This window comes from Geotrypetes seraphini, chromosome 7 (assembly GCF_902459505.1).
Source record: "Geotrypetes seraphini chromosome 7, aGeoSer1.1, whole genome shotgun sequence".
Classification (NCBI taxonomy): Eukaryota; Metazoa; Chordata; class Amphibia; order Gymnophiona; family Dermophiidae; genus Geotrypetes; species Geotrypetes seraphini.
Genome location: NC_047090.1, coordinates 91,958,633 through 91,978,980, shown reverse-complemented (window position 1 = coordinate 91,978,980; position 20,348 = coordinate 91,958,633). Strand labels below are relative to the sequence as shown.

At 41.5% G+C, this 20,348-nt stretch overlaps 1 protein-coding gene across 2 annotated transcripts in view; it reads left to right on the top strand.

Annotated features, from left to right (window-relative positions):
• ARHGAP5 (Rho GTPase activating protein 5) overlaps positions 1-20,126 on the top strand; it is a 159,406-nt gene extending 139,280 nt beyond the window's left edge. For both annotated transcript variants that reach the window (XM_033951187.1, XM_033951186.1), the window contains one exon: positions 17,648-20,126. In XM_033951187.1, coding sequence (XP_033807078.1) covers positions 17,648-17,963 — 316 coding nt within the window. In that variant the 3' untranslated portion in view covers positions 17,964-20,126. The remainder of the gene's footprint in view (positions 1-17,647) is intronic.
• The last annotated feature ends 222 nt before the right edge of the window (positions 20,127-20,348 follow it).

Genomic DNA, 20,348 nt, shown 5'->3' with positions numbered 1-20,348 from the left:
ATCAAACAACATATTAAATTAACATTCCAAAATTAATATTACTACAAGGAACTTCTAATCTAGCTGATCTCACACTAGTCCTCAATATTATTGGATCCATAATTAAGAGTAGAACATATATAATTCAAATTAGTTAAATAAGAAAAATCCTTATCTGACTAAAGTGCAGGGAACTAACTTTCCATAGACGTTATTATGTTGTTATTCCTTTTTCTAGACGTTTCATTGAGAGAAAGCTAGTCAGTTGAGATGGCTCTGTAAATATATACTTAAATGATAAATATCTAACTACACATTTACATGGATATCTCAAAAAGAAAATACCCCCTATTTGAGTCACTCCAGGTTTAAGAATTAAAAATTCTTTCCTTCTTTTCTGAGTCTCTCTAGAGACATCAGGAAAAATCTGAATATGCTGCCCCAGGAAGTCTTTGGATCTATTTTTAAAGAAAAGTTTTAATATCCAATCTTTGTCTGGAGCCAAAGCAACAGACAGCAAGAGAGTAGCTGGAACAGCCAGTTCCCTATCTGATTGTTCCAGTATTGCCGAAATGTCCATTGACCTCTCCCGGGGTTCCTCAATTTTTTCTTCTTCTTTGGATATGGGCTTAGCAGGTAGGTAATACACTCTTGTAAGAGGAGGTAAGGAGTTTTCAGGAATTTCCAAAATTTCCATAAAATATCTTTTCACCATTTCTCTAGGAGAAGTTGACAGGATTCTTGGAAAATTTATAAATCTCAAGTTATTTATACGACCATTATTCTCCTGCACTTCCAACTTCTTCCTGAGTAATATATTATCTTTAACCAACATATCTTGATTTTGTTTCAGTAGCATTAACTCCTTATTTGTATTTTGTGTCTCAGTTTTAAATTGTAACATATCCTGCTTTAAAACTTTTATTTCTTCCTTTTGTTCTTTTAATTCTTTATCCAAACTTTTTATTTGAGGATTTAAGGAATTCCCCAAATTCACTACCAAGTCCCATAATGCTTCGAGTGTGACTGTAGGAGGTTTTGTAGGTGAAAAAAGTTGTAATGGTGTAGTATCTAAATGTTCTGAAATTAGCTTTACCTCAGTGACGTCTTGTATTCCTCCAACCTCTGTTGTTGTCCCGGTCGCAAGTCCCGTTGTCATATTCAGCGAGCCCTCCATACTAGCCTCTGTGGACAAAGAAATAGCCACCTCCTCAGGTGGATTCTGGTCCCGTGGAGAGCTGGCAGCTTGCGGCGTAGGTTGGAGGGGTGGCGTCCTAACGTCGGGGCTAAGAGTGACATCATGCTCAGGGGAACCCACCGCACTACTCTCCGGGGGTATCCCCAACGAGCTAGCACCCGACCCTTCTTGTTCCCGTTGTAGGCGTCGGAGAAAATCATCAATAGTAACCACTGGAGTTAAGGGTCGCCGGGAGGCTCCTCCGGTGTTCCTTCCTCGTCTTTTCGGCATTATTAGGGAAAAAAAGAAAGAAAGAAAAACTTCAACGCCGTCCTCACTGCAGCAGTTAAGGAATAAACATCTTGGATCCAATAATAGGGAGCAGGATCTGATCCGGGTCTATATACCCCATATAAATTTCCCACTACCGGCTCCCGGACTCCACGTGGCTCCTAAGGGGCTCCCAAGGGGCCTTGCGTGCCCCTTAGGGCACGCCCCTTTGGCCACGCCCTGCGGCCGCGCGGCTGCGGCCGCAACCGCAGCAGCGGCTGCTTTAAATGATATCGGAGACGGACCCAGTGACGTCAGGGGTCCGTCTCTGCTAGTGCCTGCATGCACCGCCAGCCAGGCAGGAGAAGAAAAGCCGCCGCCGTACAATCCGGGGCCAGCAACGGGACACCCCACGACTCCGCTCCAGTCCAGTAAGCTGCTCCCAGTGTAGCTACAGCAGCGGCTGCTTTAAATGATATCGGAGACGGACCCAGTGACGTCAGGGGTCCGTCTCTGCTAGTGCCTGCATGCACCGCCAGCCAGGCAGGAGAAGAAAAGCCGCCGCCGTACAATCCGGGGCCAGCAACGGGACACCCCACGACTCCGCTCCAGTCCAGTAAGCTGCTCCTCTGCGCACATCTTTACTGTAATGTGGCCTCCAGAATTGCACACAGTACTCCAGATGAGGTCTCACCATGGCCCTGTACAACGGCATTATGACTTCAGGCTTTCGGCTGACGAAACTTCTATTGATACAACCTATATCTGCCTTGCCTTAGATGAAGCCTTCTCCACTTGATTGGCAGTTTTCATGTCTGCACTGATGATTACTCCTAAATCTCGTTCTGCTGAAGTCCTAGTTAAAGTTTCTCCGTTCAAGAAGTACGTCCTGCATGGATTTCCGCTTCCGAGGTGCATGACCTTACATTTCTTAGCATTGAAGCCTAGCTGCCAGGTTGAGGACCAACTTTCCAATGTAAGCAGGTCCTGCGCCATATAATTCTGTAAACTGCATTCACTTACTATATTACATAGTTTGGCGTCATCGGCGAATAGTGTTATTTTACCTTGAAGCCCTTGAGTCAGATCCCCTATGAATATGTTGAAAAGGAGTGGACCCAGGACCGAGCCCTGCGGCACTCCACTGGTCACCTCCGATGTTTTAGAGAGGGTACCATTAACCACCACCCTCTGAAGTCTGCCACTCAGCCAATCATTGACCCATGCAGTTAGTGTCTCTCCTAACCCCATCGATTCCATCTTGCTTAGCAGCCTGCGGTGTGGGACACTGTCAAAAGCTTTCCTGAAGTCCAGGTACACGACGTCCTTGGCAGAATACTGCACATCACGGTCTGTGATATAATATTCACTCCATAAGATGCACAGACATTTCCACCCACTTTTGGGGGAAAAAGTGTGTCTCTTGGAGCGAAAAATAAGGTAGTTCTTTAGGAAAAGCAGTTGAAAAATGAAGATTTAACGCACTTTCTGACAAGCAACATAAACAAATCAAGTTTAGGTGAAATTGCATCATATCAAAAATATGCAGAAAAAATTTTAAGCCTTAGAACTGAGTTTGAAACAAGATTTGCAGATTTTAAATCTTTGGAAAACAGGGCTTCTTAGTTTTCTTTGATTTTCTCAATATAGAATCAGTACCTAATCATATGCAAATGGAAGTAATTGAGATCCAGTGCAATTCAGATTTGAAAACAAAATACAGTGAAGTTGTATTGCTTGATTTTATAAATATTTGCCAGCCAGGTATGAAATTACTCAAAAAATTGCATATGAAATTATTTCCTTGTTTGGAAGTACTTATCAGTGCGAGCAGTTATTTATACTTACGAAAGGAAATAAATCTCCTATGAGATCCATAATTACCAACATTCACCTTGGGTCAGTTTTAAAAGTAATCACTGCGTTTAAGATTTCCCCTCAGAGTGAATCCTCAGGTTTAGAGGATTCCAGTTCTCAAGTGGGTGAGTCAAGAGTCTGGCAGCTGAAGACCAAGGAGAGGACCCAAAGGTGTGCAGACTTTTCAAACCGGCAGACTTGATGGAAATCATTGTATACTTCTCCCTTCGTATTTGCGGGTTTTTTTACATGCGACTTTGATTATTCGTGGTTTTTTGCCTCCCAAACAAAATTAAATTTTAAAGGCTGCCTCTGATCCATCCCTGCCTCCCTCCTGCTTCCTGGATCTCTCCAGACCTTACCTGGGAGATGCGGGGCAGGAGCAATCTTCCTATGCTCGTGCCCCGTGCAGAGCCATCAACAAAAGTGGCTGCCGTGAGTTCCTGTGGTCTGATCGCTCCTTTACTGCTAGACAACAAGGTAAGGTCTGGGGAGGTCCAGGATGCAGGAGGGAGGCAGGGGTGGGTCAGAGTCGGCTCTTAAAAGTTATTCACAATTTTCCATATTTGTGGGCCAACTCTGCCCCTAACCCCCGCAAATACGGAGGGAGAAGTGTAGTATCTTTACAGGAATTAAATTTGGAATCCCGTAGACTTCCACAGATGAAATTTCCTTTAAGAGCCACCATTCTGAGACCCTGTCCATGTTTGATAACTATGATTCTGACAGAGCACTGGGAGATGCCAGAGGGCCTTCTGAGGATTGCCAAGGCTATGACAAAATTGTACCTAATTGCTCTTGATTTCCAGCAGCTTTTTACCCCATCTAAGGTGGATTCATTAATAGCACAAGTAACTAAGCATACTTCACTCCTTAGTGAGGGAGGAGTGATATTGAAGGATACACAGCATCGCAGGGTGGACTTGATCCTCAAAAAGACAGTTTGAGACTTTAGCTCTGGGTTTATAAACAGCAGCTGCAGCTTCCTTTGTGATGTGTGTCTGCCATAAGATGTGCCGAAATCCCTCTGCAGAGGAGAGCACGTATCCCCAGGTTGAGAGTGGATTATGTAGGGTCATGAGTAAGGTGTCTGTGTATTCTATTTTTTCCCAAAGAATGTTCTTGATCAGACAGAAATTCTGCTTCTAAAGCTGTTTTGAGCAGGTTCCCTTTTAAAGGACAAATGCTCTTTGGCTAGGTGTTGGACGATCTCATGGTCAGTGTGGCAGATTGTCATCCTAAGTCATTGCCAAACAGAAGACCACGTGCCCTGGGGGGTTGAATAATGATTCCTTTCACAGCTACAGGTGGTCTCGCCATGCAGTGACAGAATCCTCTGCTCTGAGATCTAAACAGAGGTCTGGGGGCTGCAGAGCACCTCAGACGTCCACTCCCCACTTCAGCAGCTATCACTAAGAAGTCCAAATGTTGCTAGGCCAGAGTCCGAATTTCCCAGAATAAGAGGAAGACTCTTGGAGTACAAGGAGGACCTGGGCAAAGATCTGTTAGACATGGGTGCTGAACATCTTTTGAGTGGGCTAAAAGCTCAAATTTTTTCACTCTGATCGGAATTTCTTTTTATAGAATCTCCTGCAGGAAGACCAGAGAAAGCAACAGTAAAACCTGCTTCTGGCGATCCAAGTCATGGAGTCAGTACTGGATGCAGAATCAAGCTTGGGCAGATAGTCGATATACTTTATCGTGCTCAAAAAGACTTAGACAATTGGATGTCCATCTTAGATCTGAAGTCTGTCAATGCGGCACTAAAGGTACCCAGATTCCAATTGGAGACATTATGTTCAATCATAGCCTCAGTGGCAGTGTGGAAATTCCTGGCCTCGCTGGATGGAGGCTTATTTGATGGAGGCTTATTCACATATTCCTATTTTCCTGGAACACAGAAAGTTTCTCAGGTTCCATGTACTGGAGAGGCATTTCCAGTTTTTGGCACTCCCTTTTGGGTTAGCAATGATGCCTTGCACCTTTACAAAGGTGATGATGCTAGTTGCAGCACACCTGTGCAAAGCAATGATTCAGGTTCATCCATTCTTGGGACGATTGGCTGATCAGAGCTCTGTCCAAAGCCGAAGGTCTCTAGACAGTGGCACAAGTTGTCCAGCTTCTGCAGGACCTGGGATGGATTATTAATTTCTGGAAGAGTCATCTGGATCCAGTATGTGGGGATTCTTCTTATCAAGTGGTCCATGAAGGAAATTACTCTGAACCCTGGAAAAGCCCCTCGGGAGTCCCACAAGGATCCCCCCTATCTCCTACCTTGTTCAATATATACATCTCTTCTCTAGGCCACCTTTTACAAAAGCTTAACCTAACTTATTATATATACGCAGACGACATCTCCATATTAATACCAATAACAAATGTGACCTCAACCAACTCAAAACATATCTCCTCCATCATGCTCGAAATAGAAAAATGGACTTTAAACTTCAAACTGAAATTAAACTCAGAAAAGACAAAGATTTTCCTTGCTAGCCCAAACGAGAAAATCTCCGCAACTACAATATATGTAAACGGCCATGATACTAAAAACCATAAAAATACTGGGAGTCACCCGGAATACCCACCTGTCCCTGACTGAGCACATAAACTCGGTGACTAAAAAATGCTTCTTCATCCTTTGGAAACTGAAAACCATAAAAAAATACTTCGACTCGCTATCCTTCAGAATATTGGTACAATCACTGATTTTATCCACCCTGGACTACTGTAACATTGTCTACTTGGGAATATCTAAAAAAAATGTGAGAAAACTGAGAATAGTTCAAAATACGGCCATCCGTCTAATATTCGGACTAAAGAAGAGCGATCATGTTAGTCCATTCTACAAACTCCTTCATTGGTTACCAATTGAAGCACGAGTTCTATTCAAATTCTCCTGCCTCTGCTATAAACTAATCTGGGGACTGGCCCCCAGCTACCTACTACCTCACTTCGAATTCCACTCCTCTATTAGGCCTACCAGAAACCGTAACCTCTTTACCTACCCAAATATCATAGGCTGTAGATATCGCACCTTCTTTGATAGAACATTCAAATTCCAAGCAGGTAGACTGCAAACTTGGACAAGCTACTTCACTTATGCCGCCAGAGAATCATATAGTATCTTTAGGAAAGAACTAAAAACCACATTGTTTAAGAAATTTATAACCTAACCAGACTTCTCCCCTAAAATCGGAGCCTCCTCCCATCCCAAGGAGTCCGTCTACCCTCTTCTGCCAAAATTTCTATCTTTAATTGTTACCAGTTTTTCCCACTGGTGCCCGTCCTTCATTCAAATGTACCAAGTTAACAACTTACTTCTCATCAACATCTTATGTTATCTTTTTCACCTTCGCAGCCTTGCACCTTTGTAACTCAAAGCGCAATCTCCTTTCTCTTCTCCTACTTATGCTCTGAATATTGTCGACTGTATAATGCTACTCATTGTGAAACCATGTAATACACAGCCCTGTAACTCTCCTGTTACTATCACTTGATGTTCAATGCTATACTCTGTAATTCGCTGTCTGTACAGTTTCTCTTCATTGTAAACAGCCTAGAAGTCGCAAGATTGTTGGCGGTATATAAGAATAAAGTTATTATTATTATTATTATTATTATATTGCTGAAGGCCATGTTTTCCTTCTGGAAGCACACAAACTTAAACTAAGATGCTAGATTTCTGAGCTCTTTGCAATGCCAGCTCCCATGGCAGTTGCTGGAGTCTCTGATAGCGACCATAGACATGGTGCTTTGAGTGAAAGCTCATTTGCATCCTCTTCAGAGTGCACTACTATCCCACTGGTCTCTACAAACGGATCCACTTCAGAGGCAGATGCCCTAGATGACAGAAGCACATTAAAATTTGCACTGGTGGCTCTGGGCATAGGCGCTGTCCAAGAGCTTCCCTCTGAATTTCCTCTTGGATGATTCTGAAGACGGATGTCAGCCTGTATAGCTGGGGAGATCATTGTGAGTGTTGCTCAGTTCAGTCACTGGTTACTGTCTTAGAGAAATTGGTACATTAGCAGATTGGAACTGAGAGCTAGTCGACTAGTACTGCAGTTTTTCGAAAAGTCCCTTGAAGGCAAAGTAGTCGGGGTTTTATTCCAGGATAAGCAGGCAGCATATTTTTACACATGGGTGACATTATCCACAGAGCCCGGTATTGATAGTCCACAAGTGCAGTGCGAATTTAAAACTTAAAGACCGCCACACCGTGAGTGCCTTCCCATCTGCTGCCTGATTGCAGTACCTTCAGTAGTTAGTTTTCCATGAAGCTGAGAAGCCATCTTTTTTCAGTTTCTCTCAGTGCTCATATATGCGCCTATTTTAGTGTAATTTTCCTGCATACTTTTTGTGTGTATGTTCTTTATTAGTACCTCTGTACCTTCCTGTTGACCCAGTTGATCGTTATTAATTTTTCTATTTTTACTTTTGCCTTTGGGCCCTCTTAAGCCTGTCTTCAAACTAAGGAATTTGCTCCCGCATAGCCAATGTAGTGTGCGGGAGCAAATTCCTTAGTTTGTTGCGGAGACACATCAAACTAATTTATGTGTAATAAATATATGGAAGCATAGCCCCTGACGAAAAATGTGAAACGGTTGGGCAGCCGTCAGGCATGAAAGATAAGTGCTTTCCATTTTTAGGCACTTTATGCACTCTAAGTACTTTGTTAGAAAATTTTTTGCACAGCATAAGTCACTTTACCTAATGACCTGTGATTGATTGTTTTTCCCAATGAGGTTTCAAGAAACTTTGAATAAAATAATGCCTTGGGAATATTAAGGTCTGGTAGTCAATTTATACTTGACATTCTTTTTTGTCCTCTGCTTGCTTTTGATTTTCTTTTTTGGACAATTTAAGTTTTCTTCTATTTTTCTTGGGTGATCCCTCGCAATATTTTCCTGCAAGTAGTTTACCTGGCAGGAAAATAAAATGTACTGGCAGACAAATTGAGCAGAATCCTTCAACCTCAAGAGTGGACACTCAACTCCAAGGTTCTTCATCAAATCTTTGTGGATTGAGGGACTCCAGAAATAGACCTCTTTGCTTCCCCCCACAATCACAAACTTCCACTCTTGTGTTCCAAACTGTACACTCCCTATCGTGTGGAGTCGGATGCCTTTCTCCTCGACTTGCGGCACCAGATCCTGTGTGCATTCCCACCAGTTCCTCAGGTCAGGGAGACTCTGCTCAAACTTTGACAAGATCATGTCACCATAATTGTAATAGTTCAACGGTGGCCTCATCAATCTTGGTTTCTGCTCCTCCTATAACTAAGCAAGAGGGAACCCATCACACTGCAGATCTTTCCAACCTTGCTAATGCAGAATGAGGGTTCACTGCTCCATCCCAATCTGCTTTGTATCTCTCCCAACACTTAGATACTAGACACTTACTGTACCAGTATCTGTCATTATTGAAGTTTCTAGAATACCACCCACTCAATGCTGTTGCTGTTTCTATTTCAAGTGGACTCACTTCACAGTCTGATGTGATCATCATTCGCTGGATTCAATCACGTGCCCACTACTATCGGTGCTTGACTGTCTCCTGCACCTTGCCAACTCTGGTCTTAAGACTAATTCATTCAGAGTTCACCTCAGTGCTATCAGTGCTTTTCATTCACCAACAGACAAGAAGCCAATGTCTGTTCATTAGTTTCATGAAAGGATTTTTTCATACCAAACTACCTCTCAGACCTCATCCAGTGGCATGGAATCTTAACATGATACTTACTGCTTTGATGAAGCCTCCCTTTAAACCACTCTCAACTTCATCTCTCAAGTATCTCATGTGGAAAGTAGTAGTCCTCATATCACATCTGCATGCAGAGTTTGTGAACTTCAAGCACTAGTGTTGGATCCACCTTTTACGACATGCTACTACATGGGTACTACTAGGGTAGTTCTCCACTCTCATCCAAAGTTCCTCCCTAAAGTTGTCTCAGAATTTCATCAGACCCAGACTATAGTTTTACCTGTCTTCTTTTCAAGACCATGTTGTCATCCTGGTGAAGCAGCACTCCACACATTGGACTGTAAATGAGCCCCCCTGTATTACCTGGATCAGACTAAGCCTCACAGAGCTTCTACACTGCTGAAGTTGAACACAGTTGAATTGCCCATCTTCTGTGTTTTTGGTTGGTAAAGCCTGAAATCTCTTTGATCTCAGTTTGCAGTTTTAGATTGTTTCCATTTTTAAAATAAACTATGAAACTAAAGAGTTGAAAAGAGCGATACAGTGGCATGCTTGCCCTTCCTCTGTCCATAGATTCAGGCTTATTTGGGGGGGGGGGGGGCGGTTCCATGTGAGACTCATTGTAAAGTGTGATGTCAGTTTGTATGAGGGCTAGAGGAGATTTGGAACAATCTGAAGGTGGCAGGATTATGATTTGGGATGTTCTCACTCCTCCTCATGTTCTTCCCCCCTCCCAAGTTTGTTTGTTTTTTTAAACCTTTTGCTCACCAGTCAGGCCAGCCTTCATTTCCTTCACCAATAGGGGAGTGGTTTCTCAGTTTGGTATATTGTAGCTTGCACTGCTGTGGATGTCTTCACTTTTGCTCTAATCATCTTCTGGTGGAAGGACCTAACTTCCCTACCATCTGATTTTTATATTCCAGGCTATTTCTGCCTTCTCCTTCAAGGTTACAAATAGGTTTATGCATGCTCAAAAAGTTTTACTTACAGACCTTTCAGAATAGATACTTAAATGAACATTAACTGTAGAATGTTTTTTTCCTCAACAGAATAATCTTAAGCTACAGAATTTCATGTATGACATTGCATGCAACAGTTTATTACTAGTCAATCCCACACCCACCCACAGGACTTGGTACTATGTGTTATCTTATGACTTACATTACATTACAGATTTCTATTCCGCCTTTACCTTTCGGTTCAAAGCGGATTACAATAAGAGTTGTGGAGGGAAGGGTTACAAAGTTAGATCAGAGGTAGTTTCTGAGAGAGGGAAAGGTAGGATCAGGGTTAGGGGAGGTGTTCATGGTATTAGGCTTTACTCAGGAATTTCTTGAAGAGTATAGTTTTGATATCCTTTCTGAACCTATTGTAGTCAGGAGTTGATGATGTCAGTAGGATGGAGACTTGGTTATCTAGTCTTGCTATTTGAGTGGCTAGTAGGCCGTCATAAAGTTTTTTCTGTTTTACTTCCTTGATTGTGGGGTGAGTGAAAGGGGTGTGTGTTTTTCTATGCCTGGTAGAGGTAGTTTGGATAAAGCGGTTGTTTAGGTAGGTTGGGCTTTTCCCGTTAATAGTTTTAAATAGTATACAGTAAAATTTGAATTGTATTCTTTCTTGGATTGGAAGCCAGTGTGAGTCGATGTATGCCTCCTTGATGTGATCATATTTCTTCAAAGAGTAGACGAGCCTCAAAGCTGTATTTTGAATTGTTTGTAGTTGTTTAATCATTATTGCTGGGCAGGGGAGGTAGAGAATATTGCAGTAGTCGAGTATACTGAGGATTAGTGATTGTACTAGAAGCAAAAATTGTAGTCTTTCGAAGAATTTTCGGACCTGTCTAAGGTTCCTCATAACTGCGAACGATTTCTGTATCATTTGTTTATTTGTGTTTGCATGGTGCATCCCCTGTAAATAGTCATTCCAAGTAGTTTTAGGGAGGTTTGTAGAGGGTAATTGATAGAGTTGATTACTAAGTTGGTAGTGGTAGGGACTTTGTTATTTTCTAGGAGGATGAATTTAGTTTTGTCTGGGTTGAGTTTCAGTTTGTGATTTTCCATCCACGTCGTAACTGTAGCTAGTGTTCGGTGTAGTGTGTCTGTCATTGCTAGCTTTGGTTGGTCAGGGTATGAGGATGGTGATGTCATCAGCGTAGCTATAAGAGGTTAGACCTTGTTTGTTCAGGTACACGCTGAGAGAGGCTGTTTATAGGTTGAAGAGTGTAGGGGAAAGAGGAGATCCTTGTGGGACTCCACAGGGGTTGGACCACAGGTTGGATTTTTCTTTGTCTGATTTTACTTTGTATGATCTGGATTTTAAGAAGCCTTCAAACCATGAGTATACTTTGTCAGAGATGCCTATAGTGTCCAAAATTTGGAGAAGTATGTTATGGTCAACTAGGTCGAAAGCCGCCATCAGGTCCAGCTGTATTAGCAGCATTTTTTTTCCAGTGCTGAGGTGTTGTCTTACTGTGTCGATAAGGGAGCCTAATAGTGATTCAGTACTGAAGTTAGTTCTTACTTGGATGATTAGAGCAAAAGTGAAGAAATTGTATAAGCTTCAATATACAAACTACAGGTAAGCAATTGTGCTCTCTCTAAAGACTAGTAGGTTCACCATGTCACACAAGCTGGTCATGAAAATTTTCAGTCAATTGTGGTGTCAAAACCATTTAGAAATACTACTGTTTTGGGGGTGGGGGTGGGGGTGGGGTTTAGCTCAAAGTACAAAACATATGGTTTCCTATAGTAATACTACCAAGGTATTGCACCATTCCTAAGGTCAAATTTCAATTGTCTTGGAATGTGAAGAAAGGGAGTTCATTCTTCAGACAGACCTATAAATGGTCAATCATTGACTGATTTTTCAAACTAAACATGATTCTGCTGAACAAATAACCTGTGTTAAATCTGAAGTTAAAGGCTTAAAGGAAATAACATCAAAGTTGGTTAAAGATAAGAGTTATATGCATACTAAATTGGAACAATTTGAGAATTTTAATAGGAGACTAAATTTACGTATGCTAAATTTTCCAAAATTACCGGTTTTAAATCCTCTTGACTACTTTAAAAAATACTTAATGGAAATTCTCAAAATACCTCAACAAGCTATTCCTCCTATAAATAAAATTTATTATATTCCTACTGCTACGACTAAGGTTGATGAAGGAGGAAAATTGGTAGTGGAAAAAAATTTGACTGCAATGTTGGAAAGGGGGACGCTTTCTGATGTTAAGGAAAGGGGTACGCTTTTAGTCTCCTTGGTATTTGAACAAGACTTAAACCTTATAATGAAACTTTACTTTCAGAATTTAAATCAAGAATTTTCAGGACAAAGAATTTGGATTTATCCCGATGTATCAAAGATAACACAGGACCGCAGAAAAAAATTATTTCTATGCGTGATGAGACTAAAAGTTTGGGGCTTCCTTTCTTTTGGCATACCCCCTGTAAATGTTTGATTCGATACTTGGGGATTAAGTACACTTTCTTTTTACCATTACAACTGAGAGTCTTTCTAGACCTTAAAAAGATCTCTAGAGATAAGTAATGTATATGATCTGCTGGATTTAAAAGATAAGTGGGGCTATTTAACATAGTTAGCTTTCTTATAATAGGTTTTCTGTTTTATTTCTCTCCATCGATTTATTGGATCTCTCCTTCTTCTGATTTTGAGGTCTAAGAAGGATAATAATTTAAATGCCACATTTATAATTTTGTTTCTTTATGATGTCATTTGCTTTCTGTATTTCTGCAACAAGTGTATTACTTGTGATAATTTTCAAATTAAAAAAAAAAAAAATCACTGACTGATTTCAAGCTTTTCTAGCACACAAGGCCTCTAGATGAATTTGAAATGGAAGAGTTAACCAATCTTATTCAAGGAAAGTATCCTGCAGAGGCAGGTATAGCTCTGTCCACCTTGTTGGATGAACTGTGAAGATCTTTATCTGCCATTATTTACTATGGCCTAGATTCACTAAACTCACTGATCTGGATCGTTGTTGGTCGATTCATGGCTGAGTTTTGCCAAGCGACCAATTCACTACAGAGTCAGCATGCAAATGATTTGATCGGATGCACGCGCACAAGTGATCCCATGGATCACTGTAGAGCGATTGAGACACATGCGCAGATTATCCTTGATGGTTGTAGATGCCATTTGTGAATGTGCTTGCTCTTCACGCAAGTGATCACAAAATAAAGAGGGAGAGGTGGCTGCAATTTACTTGCTGGCCCTACGAGTGGACATTTAAAAGGAATGATTTGTGCAGCCAGATTATGGAACAGAACACGCTTTAAACCCACAGGATAAAACCACGGCTAGCAGTGCGCTTTTTGGAGAATATAAGGGAGTTCGTATGCAGTTTTACAGTTTTATATTTTTTATTTCGATGGTTGGGTTGTAACCTCAATACTGGGATGGATTTTCCTCAATACTGGGATGGATTTTAGGGTGGCAGAGAGCAGGAGAAGTTGGCAAGGACAGTAAGTGACTAGTCCTCAGCAGTTACTTCATTTTGGATCGGCAAACTCTTCTGTTTAGTGAATCGATGGCTTCCTGCGTATGCATGCCATTTACCCTAATTTGCATGGACGGATCGGATCGGGTGGGAGATTGATCAGGCACAAAGTTAGTGAATCGGGTCGGAGATCGATTGCAAACTGGTCGGGACATGATCGGTGCGTTTAGTGAATCTGGCCCTATGTTATATTGTATATAGCAATGGATGAAAACCAAGGAAACGGGTTCAAATCTCAAATTCATTTTGTGTCCTTGGGAAAAACACTTAGCTCATTTTCAAAATAGAAAAATATCCAACAAGTGGCACAAAGTCCAAACTGCTATTTTCAAAACCCATTTTAAGAAGTTTTTCAAATGCAGTCATCTGCAGTACAAGGATATGTGTTGGAGGTATTGTGGGCATGACTAGTGCTGCCCGATTCAGGGAAAAAAAATTTTGATTTGATTCAGCCTATTGAATCGATTTTATTTTATTTTAATTTAATTTTATTTTATTTTTTTCAAACATCCTGGCGGCTTTATTTTGTAGCCTCTTGTTTTGCTTTGCTTTATTTATTTATATCCTGCCCTTATCCAGGGCGAATTATATACTCACAGACAAGTCGAATCAATGACAACATACCTACAAAACAGGAAAAACAATCCAGACAATAAAATACATCAGTGACCAGCTCTTCATCCACCCCAACCACTTTTGCCCTCTCCAACTAGATAGTTGTGTGGGTTCAGAAATCCCACCCATCCCCACCCGTCCCCGCCAAAGTCCCACCCGTCCCCACCCATCCCCATGAGGAATCCCACCCATCCCCACGAGGAATCCCTCCATCCCCACCCATCCCCGTGAGGAATCCCTCCATCCCCACCCGTCCCCGCGAGGAATCCCCTCCGTCCCCACCCATCCCTATAAACTTCAGTAATAGTTATTTCATTTAATTATGCTACTGAATTAAAGGCTCTGGTAGAAACCCATTTACAAATAAGCAAAAAGACTATTAATTTGGAAATATTAATTGGGAAGAATACATACTTTGTAAATGAGTTTCTACCAGAGCCTCTAATGTTTATAAATTTTTATCAACACAACTAAAATACTACTTTATCCTGAAGAAAAAAAAAAAAAAAAGAAATAGAATTTTTTTCCTACCTTTGTTGCCTGGTTTCTGCTTCCTCATGTTCTCATTCAATTCCTTCCATCCACTATCTCTCTTCTCTCTGCTTCTTCCATTTGCTCTGTTACTGTGCCTCTCTCTTTCTCCCCCCTTCCAAATTGGTCTGGCACCCATCTTCTTCCCTCCGCTCCCCTCATAGTCTGGCATCTCTGTCTTCTTCCCTGCCAGCGTCTTCTCCCCACTCTCTATTCCCCATTTACTTTCATCGTCCTTCTCCCCCCCCATCTTCCCCATGTCCTGTCAGCGTCTTTCTCCCCCCTCTGTCTTCAATATGTGCTTTCAGCATCCTTCTCCCCCCCCGTCTTCCCCATGTCCTTTCAGCGTCCTTCTCCCCCCCATCTTCCCCATGTTCTTTCAGCGTCCTTCTCCCCTCATCTTCCCCATGTGCTTTCAGCGTCCTTATCCCCCCCGTCTTCCCCATGTGCTTTCAGTGTCCTTCTCCCCCCCCGTCTTCCCCATATCCTTTCAGCATCCTTCTCCACCCCTTTGTTTCCCCAGTGCTTTCAGCGTCCTTTTCCCCCCTCAGTTTTACCCATTTCCCTTAAGCGTCTTTTCCTCAACACTCCACCTTTCCTCCCTTTCTCTCTCCCTGCCTCTTACCTTCATGGCGCTTCCCCGCCCGCCCGACAACAGAACAGACCCGGTCCGACAAACCTTCCTGCCCTGTAGCCGCGAATCTAAATTACCTTCTTACAGAAGCTGGAGTATTGAAGCTGCTGTTAGAAGGTAATTTAGATTCGCGGCTACAGGGCAGGGAGATTTGTCGGACCGGGCCTGTTGTCGGTCGGTCGGGGGAAGCGCCACAAAGGAAGGGGACCAGGCCGGCTGTGCACCCCCCCAAGGCTGCACCCGGGGTGGACCGCCCTCCCCGCCACCCCCCTTGGTATGCCACTGCCTTTCCCTACCTGCCCTGCCACAGCACACAGCCGACCGGTAGTCTTCCCGATGTCAGCACTAATGTAGGAAGGGAGAGGGCTTTGCTTAAGCCCTCTCTCCGACGTCAGCGCTGACATCGTGGAAGACTTCCGATAGGCTGTGTGCTGCGGCAAGGCAGGTAAGGAGAAGACGAACCTCGCGAGTACATCCAACCCCGCAGGAACCCCGCAACTCTAGGGGGCATCCCCATGGGATCCCCGCGACCCTAGGGGGCATCCCCACAGGATCCCCGTGACCCTAGGCGGCATCCCCATGGGATCCCCGTGACTCGAAGGGGGAACCCGTGGGATTCCCGTCGTCCCCATTCCCGTGCAGCTCTCTATCTCCAACTCTACCCCAGTGCTGTGGTGTAAACAAAACAAACAAAGTCTTTTCCTCTCTCTATTAGGTCCTAGCTCACGCTTGCTAACAGCAGCTCCGGCAGGATACAAATTTCAAATCTGACATATTTCAATCACAAAATAGGAAATAATTTTTTTTTAACCTTTAGTTTTCTGGTCATTTTATTATTCAAATCATATTGGTCCCAGGCTCTAGTTTTTATTGTCTTCTGTTAACTCGCCCTTTTGACATTTTCCCCGTGCTCACCATCCACCTTCCCTTCCACTGCCATATCCATTTCAGTTTTTTTCCCCACTATTTACCATCTCTCTCTGTCTCTCTCTCCTTCCTTTCTAACTCACTGCTCCCTGCAGTCTAGTCTTTTTCTCACTTACCTTCCCTCCCCCAGCTGTTGGTCTCTCCTCATTCCCTCTACCGCAGCCCTCCTTCCACACTCCTACTTTCCCAGGCATAGTGCTTTGTCTTACACACTAGCATTACCGGCTAGCCAGCCGATTTGTCTCCTCTCTAGGGTGACTCATCTGTGTGGCTAGTGTACTAAGAATGTTGGCTCCCTCCCCCCATACATACTAATAGCTTATTTAAAATGGTCCTAAAAGATAAACGCACTTAATGTTTTTTACAAACTGTCCAAAATCAGATTTACACATCATATTGAAAATGCCTCTGTTAATCTTCCATTGTCTCAGGTACCAACTTAGATTGTAAGCCCTCTGGAGATAAGGAAATACAGTCGAACCTGGGTTTGCGAGTAACGCGGTTTGCGAATGTTTTGCAAGACGAATAAAACACTCGAGCAAACTGTAACTCGCAAACCGAGCATTGACTCGATTTGCGAGCCCCAACCCAACCCCAGGAACTAGCAGTATTGCTCCCCCTGAGGCCACCGGCACTTCTCCCTCCCTTCGCGATCACCTCCTCTCTCCTCTCCCTCCCCCCCACTGACCGGCCCTGTCCTTACCCGTGTGCCGCCGGTGTTAGAAAGTGCCTGCTGTCGGTTTTCTGCAGGGCTGCTGCTGGACCTTGAGCATCTGTGCATGCTCAAGGCCTTCTGGATATCACCTTCTCCGAGATTCTCATGAGACTCGAGATCTCATGAAAATCTCAGAGAGGGTGAGATCCAGAAGGCCTTGAGCATGTGCAGATACTCAAGGCCCAGCAGCAGTCCAGCAGAAAACCGGCGGCAGGAACTTTCTAATACCGGCGGCGCAAGGGTAAGGACAGGGTTGGTCAGTGTGGGGGGGGGGGGGAGGAGGCAATCGCGAAGGGAGGGAGAAGCGCCGGTGGCCTCGGGGGGAGTAATACTGCTGGTTCCCGGGGTCGGCTCGGGGGTCAGGTGTCGGCTCAGGTGGAACGATTCATCAGAGTTGCCATTATGGCCTATGGGGAAATTTGCTTTGCTATACGAGTACTTTGGATTGCGAGCATGCTTCTGGAATGAATTATGCTCGCAAACCAAGGTACCACTGTACCTTCTGTACGTGAATGTAATGTGCCTTGAGCTACTACTAAAAAAATGCATGAACTAAAGCCAAAAGAAATTTCAAATTAAACCTTATGACACATGATAAAGAATTCAAATTTGTGCAGTTGTTATGTACTTCAGTGAGATTTTGACTTGGTTTTCAGAAAAAAATTGGGGGCCAATAGTTATCAAATGTTTATTATATGGTTTTCTTTCCATTTTCAGGGTCAGCCAACAAAATAAAATTAATCGAATGACTGCTGATAACTTATCCATTTGTTTCTGGCCAACATTGATGAGACCTGATTTTGAAAATAAGGAATTCTTTTCAACTACAAAGATCCACCAGTCTGTGATTGAAACCTTCATTCAGCAGTGCAAGTTTTTCTTTTACAGTGGAGAGATTGTAGAAACATCAAACTCTTTGTCAGACTCAACAGCACCATCACTGCCTTCCAATACAGGACAGATGGTAGAACCATTGGTTCCACTTCATTTACCACCACCACTTCAACCTCAACTTATACAGCCCCAGTTATAAGCAGACCAATTGGACATACTTTAATAGGAAGGGTGAATGGAGTCAAAGTCATGCATGCTTCAGGTTTCATTCTGTGCTGTATATGGCATATAACAATAACTCCTCCCAGAATAATAGGGAAGACGTTACATTTGGTAAATCTATCCTCCAGAGTATATTTTTGTTCTTACATGCTGCATATCAGGACTTCATGTGGCAAGTATGATGAAGTGAAAAGGGTTTTCTTTTTGGGACAAGATTGAATTTCTGTTGAACAAAAAAGAAAACAATACTCTTAAGCACCAATCAGCTGCTGCATGAACAATTAATATGTTACTCATGTGACAGGTTTTGGCACACTGTAATGTGAAATAAAGATTTTTCTATAGAAATAAAAATGCATCTCATTTATGAAACATGCAGTGCTTTTTCAGCCTGTTTTATGGCTGTACTTGTTATTTAATTGTGGTATTTAGGGCAACTTTGTTCCCTTTTTGGTATTGTATGGGCAATTGAAACACAACTATAGTTGTCACCTCCCAGCCACTAATATACTGTTTGTGGTGGTGCATTTTCTTTATTAAAAATTTTTTTTTTAAAGCAAAATGCACTGTTAAACGTTACATACAATTCTGTACATTTCAGTCTTTTTACTTGGAATTGAATCCTGTGGATGGTGTGATCAAGATGTACAGAGGGGTGAAAGTAATTTACAGCACAATACTAATGATTTACTTTGAGATAACTGAGTTTTAATGATTGTGTAAAAAAAAGTTGGATGTCGCATTTTTATTGCATTACCATTACATAATTTTTTTTAAATATGTAAACTGATATATGTTTCAAAGATCATTGACAGTCTTAGAAATTTAATCAAATATGAGTTAGATTTTATTTCTTCTCTTGGAAATCAATTTAGCTTATAGGAAATAGTTTGCAATATTTTTTATAAGGTTATTTAACATTTTCATAGAGAAATCCTAAACCGTTGTCAGATTCTTTAAAACCAAACAGTGTTTAATATAGAGCTTCAAGTTAATCTTTAAATCTATTTTTATGTGGCCCTTAACAAATATACAAAAGAAATTGCTAATGTAGCAATAAATAATTTTTGGGTACTGACAACTTCTTTGGAGTGTGTGTATATATAAATATCAGATAACTATTCATATTTCGTTCTGTGGAATGTTGTACTATAAATTCAGGACAAGATTTATGAGATTTTGCTTTGCATCTATATACATATATAGATATCTCTCTCTATATATATAAATATATATATATAAATATAATATTTTATGTTGGTACCAAGTTTGCTGTAAAGAATGTTTCTTTAGTTTGTTTTGTTTAAATAAAAACTTTTTATAATTTGAAGCAGCAGACAGGTTGGATATTAGAGAATGGAGGGGATCAAAACAGTATATTTTATGGTGCAGCACCAGACTCTAGACTTTCATGATAAAATAGAGATCGACACACAAATAAAAAAATATATATATATAATTTGGGTCATTTTTTTCAGCTGCTAGGATGTTTTATGTACTGAATGAAAAATTGTTTTTAGTCTCAATTGTCTCTGTTTATAATGATGTACAAAGTCTTATGTATTATAGTAAACAGAAGCTTTGGAGAAGTTAAATCTCCAAAGAGATTGATTTTGTTTCATTTTTTCTAAGACAAAAGAAAATGACTACAATTGCCTTTCTTAATATTATGTCCTCGGTATTGTTCTTATTATGCCGTGGATGATTATTGTAGATAACAATACAGATCAATATGTTATCATTAAACCAGGCTGCTGTTAAAGTGAACCTGTATTATAATTTATCTTAATATTGTCATACATATTCTGGAAATGATTTTTCTAACAATAGCCTGTCAATCATCAAGCACACAAGAAATCTATAAATTACAGTAATAAAAAGGTCTCATTCTAAGGCTTTTGTTTTGAATTAGTTACACTTGATATTAATGTAGCTTTTTTATAGCTGTTAGTTGGTATGTTCTACAGCAAAGAGAAATTAAACTTTTAAAAGAGCTTTATAAATTTTCTAAGCTGCTAAACAATCTACTTTTGTACTATCTTTATAGAAGAACCAGAAGACTGTATGCATAGGAGAAACACGACTATTTGTACTGAAGCAGATCTGAAAGCAGGATGTAAATAAACCTTTGTACTATGAATATTTCAAGGTACTATCTTTACCTTAATGGTACTTACATATTCAAGGCTAGAGTTTGGAATTTCAGTTTGTATTTTTATTACAGCTGTTGATTAAAATATTCATTGAATGAGAAATAGAAATTTACAAGTGCACGTCAGTTCCTTAAGGAAATCTCTTACACTCCCCCCCCCCCCCTTTTATCATGCTGTGCAAGCAGTTTTTAGCGTGGGCTGGTGAGGAA